Here is a 9,763-nt window from a genome sequence, read left to right as displayed (position 1 = left end):
CCCTATATTTGTCTTTGCATCCCTGGTGAACTCATATAAATACACAAATAAGAAATCTGGTGGGGTTTTTTCTCTAAAAGGGAGCAAAAAAAATTTTGGAGAGGGAACAACAAGTTTTTAGAGGGAAGGAAAGTAAAAATCCTAAGAGGTAAGAAAAATTATTTTAGCGAGAAAGATATGAGAAGAAGAGATATGAAATAAAGAACAAACATTTCAGAAGAGAAGAATACTAAGAAAGAAGAACGCAAAAATAGAAGTGAGCACAACCAAAAGGAAGAAAAAGAAAAAAAAATAAAGTAGAAAGGAAAATCAAAAGCTAAAAGAAGAGGAAAAAATCACACCATTTAGTCTCCATAATCTTCATTTCCAATTCAGATATGAAACATTTGCTAACTGCATTCAATGTTTTTTTTTTCTTTGCATATAGAACTCATTTTGCTCTAAACATGTTCTAAACTCCTGAAAAAAATGAACAGTAGAATAAAGACTAAGTGATATAAGTATAGAATTACTAACTGGACCGTTTGTAAAGTTTCGTATCTTTTTTCTATTTTTTTTAGTAATATATTATTATTATTATAATGAGAAAAAGGAATTAGAAGTGATTACTTGACAATCAAGGTGTCAAAAGTCATTTGGCACTCAACATTAAGCTTTTGAGTATTCAATTATGTCAAGTTTCACTTTTGGCTCCTTTTTCCTTTTATATTTTTATTTTTATGATTATTTTAGATTTTTATTTTATTTTATTTTTTTATCCTTTTAACTTCTCTGATTTTTTAAAAGTATTTTATTTTTAAAAGATATTTTTCTTAAAACATTCTCGGCGTACAAAGATGTTTTCCTAACATTTTCAGCGTACGGTTACAATCGCCGTGTTGCAACAATGACTCGTATATTCACTCTCTCAAAAGTTATTCCTTACACCATACGTGACTAATTTACTTGCAAGTCTCAATTATCTCTACTTTCTTCATAGAATCATTTCTTAACCCCTGTACCCCTAACAAATCATTTATCTTGTCTTGGTCAATGATATTTCTCATCCTCGCAAGTCGTAATGCAACTCCCGAGTACCAATCAAACCAATCAAACACATCCTATTTCATCAGCAATTCATGACAATGAGAAGCTTATATAATCACATGTCACATAGAATTTTCGCTCTTCCAGTACCAATCAAACCAAATTTAAGCCACCGATCAAATTTTAACTATTGTTATTATATGCACATTACCTAATAAGTTTATACATAAATAACGAACAATTTCAAACACATCTGCTCATCATAACTGATCAAGAGACAAATGACACAACTTACATAATCAAATGCACATTTGATCATCATTCTAATCACAGAAATGTTAAATTTTACAACCTATCTTGTGCTGGTTGACTCCCATCAGCATCCCCAATTTCCCCTCCATCAAAGAATAACTGTACAAATAAATAATTTCATCGCGTGAAATGGGAGATGAATAACCACTGCTAAAACTTTTCCTTAAGGCCTTGACTATCATCACATTTCAGAAGTGCAATTCGCTGAGACCTTGAATAACCTTGCCTGTTATTAAGAATATCAATGTAACTCCGAAGCCTGTAACGATCTGAGTTTGTCAGTGAAAGTGGAGGATTAAGAATAAGGGATGGTCCTTCCACTAGAAGGAAAACTAACAGACGGACAGCTTTTGAATACAAAGCAGCTGCACTTTCCATTTCACCCATGAGCTCTTCCACCTGCCAACATGAGAACATAAGCTCATCTTGGATCACTAATTAAATCCTCAGGTTTATTTTAACATCCATAAAATGTCTAAACATCCTTAATTTGGTATAATTGCGACATGGCACCTTTTCTCTTTTATTTAGGTATATAGATGTTTAGTAGCACAGGAAGTCAATCCATTTTTAAGGTTAAGGTATGCCGCAAATCTCAACAATGGCTTGCTGTGGCACGTACAAATAACATAGCAAAGGAAGTTCACTAGCAGGAATTGAACCTGTCTATTACCACAAACTTCACAAACAAAAGAGAATCTAAAACGGCCAAAAAATAGCTTAAAGAAACTAAAATTGTAGTTTTAATATGGATTCTATAGTTCAGACCAAATTGATGAAATGAGAAGCACAAAGAAATACTTACACCCCCATGTCTCCCAAAAGCAAGGGCAGCTTGAAAAATAGTCTCCATTGCATCTGGCATCTCTGTGTTTCCTACAATCAAGACAAATATAAGCTTGTTATGATGGAAATTTGTGACATTTTAATAACACCATCGACATCCTTTTGCCTATGTTTTGGATCTGAACCAATGATAACTCATCAAGTGTACAGCATGCAAGCTATGCCGGTGTCTCTATTATGGCTTGTGATAGTTTTTTACCTAATATTTGAATATTATCATAGTTTTTTAAAAATATTTTTATATTAGGTAAACAATTAAACGAGTTTACAAGCTGAATCTCCAAATCAGGTTTATGGAACCATCATGAATTTACATTGACTTGTGTCAAACAACCTTGCAAAAATTGGCTGGCACAAACCAATATCTCATTATCAGAGTTAACAAAGACTTTCTTTCTAGGTCATCTCCAATAAGACTCTTGACAACATTTTTGCTACTATATCAGCTCATAAAAATCTAAAAGTTCAAATGTGAAAAATGATAAACTCTTCTATACATAGTAAGCATGGAAAGGAGAACCGAAACTTAGATCAGTAAAGATAAGTACTCAAGCATTGGTGCAGAAGATAGCTTCTTTTAAAAAAGGAAAGCAAGTTAACAACCAATCCAGCTCATAAACAAAAATAAATAAATAAAGTAATACCAGGCTCAACGGTCTTGGCAAGTTCTTCAGCGTGCTCAAATTCCCTCAAAAATTCACTTTCAATTTGAGATAATATATCCTTTGGCCCAAGGGTGTTTCCATCAAGGCATTCTTCTGAATGAGGACTACCATGCTTCTTGCTGGTGCTCCTCCTATATCTGGAAGTTTCTTGATTTGGACTTCCTTCCATGGCTGAGGCAGCTCGCGTATGGCATATGTGCAGTGCTTGCTTCCAAATTGCAAGAATTACAAGCTGAATAGAAAATGCTTCTAGATGCTTTCCAGCATCCATCTTTAATTTTTTGAGAGAAGATGGGGAGATGGAGCAATAAGGATAAGTATCATTAATATGATCACATAAATAAAAACTTAACATTTAGACCAGTTAATCTGCTTTAGATTATGCCAAAGGCAGTTGTATGAGACACATCATGGGAGACAAAAGTGAAACAGGGATTCAATCATTCCCACAACCCCACCAAAGGGGAAGTTCCATAGGCAAGTAGATAGTGCATAATGCATTACAACAACATGCTTCTAGCACAACACAAGGATGGGGTGAACAAAATGTGGTAGTAGGCATTATCTCACATTCACAGCTTTCAACAAAGCAATTTAAGATCAGGATCCAGCATTAACTGATCAACATTGAAAACGCCCTAACCTGTTGATTCATTCCATTACAATTTATATATAAAAAACCCAATAAAAATGCCTAGCTAACCTATTGTGTAAATAGAACGCATATGTCCATTATAAGAAATATGTTGTATCACACATACTACTAGACCATATAATCAATAGGATCCAGTAGTCAGTTGATACAGAGTGAATAACTGAATCATGATTTTCACATATGCACATTCCTCAAATTCAGTAGGAAGCTTCTAAGATAAAATTACAGTCACTGTATATAATCACAATAGTGAGGAAACTTATATCAACATTTACCTTTTCATTAACTAATTCCATGATGGCAGATGCACACTGTTGTAATGATTTTACCCTTGTCATGCAGTGAGCTGATGGCTGTTCATCACCAGTATCCATTGATCCATGTGAAGTTCCAGGAGCAGAATCTTGACTTCCTGAACTTCCAATTTGGTATACGCTACTGGCAGGTACACCAACTATTGGCATTGGAGCACTTAATCTAGTGATTGTATTAGAAGACTCTTTGGGGAAACTACCTGACTTATATGGAGAATGGCTCAGCTTTGAAGCACTCACTGAAGAAGATGAAGCATCCATAGGGGGGCCAGACACAAGAACATATTCTTGATCAATATTCTCTAGTGAATCTATAACTGCCACATTCATACAACAAATATAAGCAGTATTACACATAATTGTGAAAAGCATGCCCTAAACCTAGCCATAAATTTTATTGTGGGCTTGTGGTATTACCTTTTGGATAAGGGCTAGCAAATATCTGTTCTGGAGATTCCAGAGGATCAGTGAGATTTCTTCCTGAAATTTTATGGTTGTCCAATCTTTGTGTAGGGTTTTCAGATCTTTGTGCTATACTACCATATTTGGAAGTACAATTTTTGTTATTAGAGATAGGAGATGCTGACTCTGCTTTATCTAATTTAGTATTTAGATCAAATCCATAAGTAGACTTCATTAAGGACTTCTTCCTTGAAAAGGATGGGCTCCCCTCTGGGCCACTAGAATCATCATCTAAAATGAAAGGTAAGCAATCTTCTTGATAATTTTCTTCGGTTCGTCTCAAAGGGTCAGACACTGTAGAAGGAAACCCACCAACCAGCCTTGAAGAACTTTTATTCCTGCAAACACAAAATTATTTAAATCTGCAGTCCGAAAAAGCATAATAACAATAAATTCTAAGAGCCTTGGTTTTTACCTCAGTGGTTCTTCATGTTCTGTTAGCTTCTGAGAAAGGAATGGATGGTTAAAGAATTCTTCAAAAGTTAGACGTTCCACTGAAATTAAAAAGATACAGAAAAATGTATCAGCATAATATATAATGTATACTGAAGATCTATAAACTTATACAACCCCTTTTCCTTGTTTCTCTCACACAAAACTGTTAAAAATGTAGAGCATGAAGTGTTGTAGTTTGGAGCAGAAAATTTCCCTAAATTTATATTAGAAATTAGAAACTAGAAATTATAACAAGCAAATTTTATCAATCAATCATCACTCAATCAAACTCAAAGTCTCCAACTATTCACCTATAATCACTCCCCAAATTAACCACCCCTTGAATTTGGGGGCAATCCTTCTTTTATTAATCAGACTCTCCATGAAAGTTGCCTTGCCCATACTCCTAACAATGAGCAATAAGTTACCTTCACAAAAGAACCCTTGCATCACGTAGTTGCGTATCCACATCTCACGCAAATAATAAAAAATAAGCATTTTTCTGTCAAGTGGTCTGATATACATTAGCAAAAAGGACAAATAAAAATAACCTTCAAATTTTGTTAGCACAGTATTGTTTTAGACAACCCACTAATTAGTTAATTACATTAGTGATTTATTTAGTTAGGTTAATGGGCTGAAATAGTTTAAACAAGGCATGTTTGCTATAAGAGAGGAGGTGGAGAGAGAGATCATTTGAGTGAATTGGGCCCTTGGGGACTGGAACATGCAGACCCTTCAAGTTTTGTAGTGTGTGTGTGTTCAATTCTGTAAATTGAAGAGTTCTTCCCCACTCTTCTTAATTAAGATAGCAATTTTCTATCATACTGGTCAGCAGGAGGATTATTTCAGTTATCTTAAAAGCCTGATCATCATGGAAAATTAGAAATGTTGACACAATTTGGTTGAGAAGGAGCTCTCACACTGATGGTAACCAAAGCAAATCTATTTTCACATAGGCAAGTTCAAAACATGACATGCACTTCGCTTACCCTTTCAAACAAAGCTAGTTTAAAGGCAGTTAGTCTCATAAATGACTCTGAGGAATTCTCAAACCATATCAAAGAAGTTAGAGTGTGATTCAAAACATGACAGCATCTCCAAAATCATGTTTAGTGGATGCAAACATGCTTTAATTATTGGGCCAACATGTTTGGTTGGTTTGAACCAAAATTGATTTTGCCTATTAAAGAGATATGTTTGAGATGACGTGTAAAATTATAGCTTTGAAATTGAGTTGAAAAATTTATTCCAAATTTCATTGTTTTACTTCCAAGAGAAAATTTTCAAAACATAAATCACATCACTTTAAACTCACTTTAAAGCAAAATCAATTCTACAAGATTAATTTCATTCAAACTCAAGTTTGCAAACACTCAACAAAACTTATGCTAACAATGATTAAATAATTACCAGTGATACTGTTAAATATCTTAAAAAGGTACACAAGTCCACACTTCGTTCGTCTCAGATTTCAATCTACAACAAAATCAATTATACCTGGATTACGACGTAGCAATTTGTGGCACAAATCTTTGCATTCAGAACTCAGACTTGCATTATCAGATGGAAACTTCAATTCTGTTGATTTCATAATGTTCTGTAGTAACTGCAGAGTTCATGATTGTAGGTTACATAAAGTTAATTAAGAAGGCCAAGAGTCATACATAGTTGGAAGACAACACTACAGATGGTAGCATCAAACTAAATAGGTTATTGATCAGTAAGAACTACTTTGTTTGAATTGAGAGAATATCCCAGAAGACTAAAAAAGGGGGCATGAATATCAATTCTATACCTGTATTTGATTGTTTCCAGTAAAAGGTGTTCGTCCAGTAACAAGCTGAAATAAGATTGCACCAACACTCCAGAGATCTGCCTGCGTGTTTAATTTAAGATAAATAGAAAGGAAACCAACCATGAACACTTTGCTATTCCAAAGATATTATTAAAAAGCAAAAATCACCTTAGCATCATACTTCTGCAGTTGCATGATTTCTGGAGCCATGTAGAGTGGTGAACCACACAAAGTTTCTGCAAGGCCCCTAGGTTGCAGTGATCTGCCCAAGATAATTGTTCTTTAGAGATAAATTATAGAAAGGAGCACAGAAAGAGCCTTTTTCCAGAAAGAATACCCAGAAATTTGAAAGCCAAAAAGATACACACAGGAAAAACAGAAAAATATGTTAAAGCAAGCAGGGTAATTTATAAGTAGAAGATATCACAATATAAAGACTTACAAATTTCTGGGAGCTTTATACTCAAACTTCTTTAAATTATGACGATCAATACATTGAAGTATTGAACTAGTTTAAAATTATACTTTCACTAATTATCTTTGGTAAAATATTGAGCCACATACATACAGAGAAATACTTTTTAAAAACAAATGGATTTTTACGAGGCCTTTATCAGGGTTAGATTCTCACACATAAATGAAATAGAAATAATTAGGCTACCTTGCAAATCCAAAGTCAGCAATCTTCAGCACTGACTTCTCATCATTTCTGGAGAGAAGAAGGTTCTGTTTCAAGGATGATAAGCATTACCAACACTTAGATAAAATAACATGCAACCTTCATGCAAAGATTAAAATATTATATAGAAGGGCACCAGCTAGGATTCTGAACTAATGAGTCATAATCCAATTGATAAGCATTCATGCTTGCTATAAGGATTAGAATCAAACAAAAAACCTGTGGTTTCAAGTCTCGATGAATAAGGTTATTATCCCGAAGAACTTGAAGGCCAGCAGCTGTAACAAAGAATTGTCCATTATTACTAGAACATTTAAAACAAATGCAATCATTTACAGTTGAAACATACCCAACTGCTGCATAAAATGCTTTGCAGTTGCCTCAAGTACCCTTCCATGGCGTTGAATATACAAAGAAAGATCTCCCCCTTTACAGTACTCTAACACAAGATGTATCTTCCCAGGCACCTACATAAAATGAATGACACTTCTAAGCAGGACTCTCTTGATGCATATTAGAATGCATATTTCATTTGGTATTACACTTACGACCAATAATAATTTCACCCAGATCAATCTATTCATAAGAATATTAAGTGCTAAATTTCTTATTCAAAACTCATAATTCTGGTTTTGAATAAAATCATCCAGACCTTACTAAACCATCACTCATACCCTATGAGACAACCATATTCCATTTGCCATCAGCGCAAAATAAAACCAGCCGAGAACCAATATCAGGCAACTCAACTAATCATGTAACTATGGAAGGCTACCCTTTTGTATGTATTATATTTAGAAGCATATTAAACATTTTAAACAACCAATGCGATTTCACAATCAAATAGTCATTATCGCTCTTTCAACTCTTCTTTCCAACATTAAACCAAACATTAACCAAGCCATCCTTCCTGATCATGAACCCCTCAATTCAACCAAACAGCAATTGCATCATAGTTTATATAGAGGGTTTTCAGATTGTTTTTCTCAAAAAGAGAAATAAGAAGTGACAGACTAGGTGCTGGTGGAATGCAGTTACAAACTTACACCCCAAAAGCAAATTCCTATATATACACACACTTCCCGCATGTTCGGTTTACCTTTTCACTTCCACACTGTGTTTTAGTCTCATCCCGCTGCACTTTTTCGAAGGATTTTTTTCTTCCTTTTGTCAAAGGGCAGATTGCCAACACTCTCAAAGGAAACACGGTTCAAATTCTTCTAGTTCCTACCCAAGAGATACCATACCAATTTCAAAATTACCAAAGTTATCACACATTTTGAAGATCATAAAACAGCACTATTTCACTGTAAAGTAAAAAAATAATTAAAAAAAAACGCTCCGCTGATAAATTTCCATAACTTTGCAGACAATTTAATTAAAACAGAAAAAAAAAACAAAAACAAAAACAAAAACAAAATCCTCTTACTATAATACTTTAAAAATATTATCAATCACACAATAAACTCAGATTAAATTAAATATAACTAAGACCCCAAACCAAATTAGATTCCACTAACAAATAAAATCTACAAATTCCGCAGTGTAAAAATGAAACATCCACAAAAAAATTTTCGAAACTTCACCTGAATGATATCGTGCAAACAGATTATATTAGGATGATTAATTTGCTTCAAGATGTAAATCTCAGACATAAGGCTCTCCTGCAACTTCTTGTTGAGGCGAAGCGTAGCGATCTCCTTAATCGCCACTTCGGTTCCGTGCACCTTGTGCCTCCCATGCCACACCACCGAGAACGACCCAGCGCCGATTTGCTTCCCGACGATGTAGTCTCCGACCACCCTGCTCCGCCCCGTCGCCTGAGCCATCGCCTCCGTACTCGAAACCCTAGAATCAAAACCCCGATACCAGAAAATGGATAAGAGATTCAAACGAAGGCTAATTCTTCAGCTTTTTATTAACGGAGATGACGATGATGGTTACAGAAAACTTAGGGGTTGATTAACTGAAGAAATTTTATTGTTGGTTTGAATGCGAGGGTGCTTTTGAATTGAGACACTTTACTTTAGTGAATTATCGTTATCAACACATTTTTTCTTTTAACTTTTAAGAGCTTTAGGTAGATTTTCTAAGCTTCAATTGATTACTTGTATTTAATTTTTTGCCATCAGAAATATTCTTGGAATTGATTAATTGAGAGAATTAACTATTTTATTTTAAATTGATTAATTAAAAAAATTAGACACTTTACTCAGTGTTACCATTTTTTTCACTTTTAAAGCGTTTTGGTAGACTTTTTAAACTTTAATTGGGTCCTGAATTTATTGGAATGAGTTAATAAAGAATTAAATTATTTTATTTTTAATATAAAAAATATTTAAAATTTTCACCGAGATGCGCTGGCGTCCATGTTCGAAGAACGTGAGAAGCCGTGAAGTGAAGAACAACGAAGGGATTTGGAGGAAGCAACGTTGCTATGCGCAGCTAATGTTAGTTGGGTGTACTAATCATTCCAAGTCTACCAAGGTTTATCTGTTTAAGTTCAAAAACGCGTAAATTAAAAAATAAAGAGTCTATTTATCAATTATTTAAAACTAATTATATTTATAA

The 9,763-nt window shown here is 34.1% G+C and overlaps 1 protein-coding gene across 7 annotated transcripts; it reads right to left on the bottom strand.

Annotated features, from left to right (window-relative positions):
• Positions 1–1,194: 1,194 nt before the first annotated feature.
• On the bottom strand, positions 1,195–9,254 carry LOC113849094 (serine/threonine-protein kinase ATG1c). Of its 7 annotated transcripts, XM_027478705.1 has the most exons (14): positions 9,137–9,230; positions 8,779–9,040; positions 7,542–7,659; positions 7,412–7,470; positions 7,175–7,239; positions 6,682–6,775; positions 6,514–6,594; positions 6,216–6,324; positions 4,696–4,774; positions 4,236–4,618; positions 3,780–4,135; positions 2,829–3,120; positions 2,144–2,214; positions 1,195–1,737 (listed from the first exon to the last, which is right to left on the bottom strand). In XM_027478705.1, exons 2-14 carry the CDS (start codon positions 9,019–9,021, stop codon positions 1,489–1,491), a joined length of 2,199 nt encoding a protein of 732 aa, XP_027334506.1. In that variant the 5' UTR covers positions 9,022–9,040; positions 9,137–9,230; the 3' UTR covers positions 1,195–1,488. The 7 variants fall into 7 exon arrangements, with proteins under 7 accessions (XP_027334506.1, XP_027334507.1, XP_027334511.1 ...); XM_027478706.1 differs by having other exon boundaries at positions 3,780–4,129; positions 8,779–9,254; XM_027478710.1 differs by lacking the exon at positions 9,137–9,230 and having other exon boundaries at positions 7,175–7,291; positions 7,582–7,659; positions 8,779–8,815.
• Between the last annotated feature and the right edge of the window lie 509 nt (positions 9,255–9,763).

Source organism: Abrus precatorius, unplaced genomic scaffold (assembly GCF_003935025.1).
Source record: "Abrus precatorius isolate BTA unplaced genomic scaffold, Abrus_2018 Scaffold9, whole genome shotgun sequence".
NCBI lineage: Eukaryota > Viridiplantae > Streptophyta > Magnoliopsida > Fabales > Fabaceae > Abrus > Abrus precatorius.
Note: the sequence above shows the minus strand (reverse complement) of the source record. Positions and strands in the feature narration are given on the sequence as shown.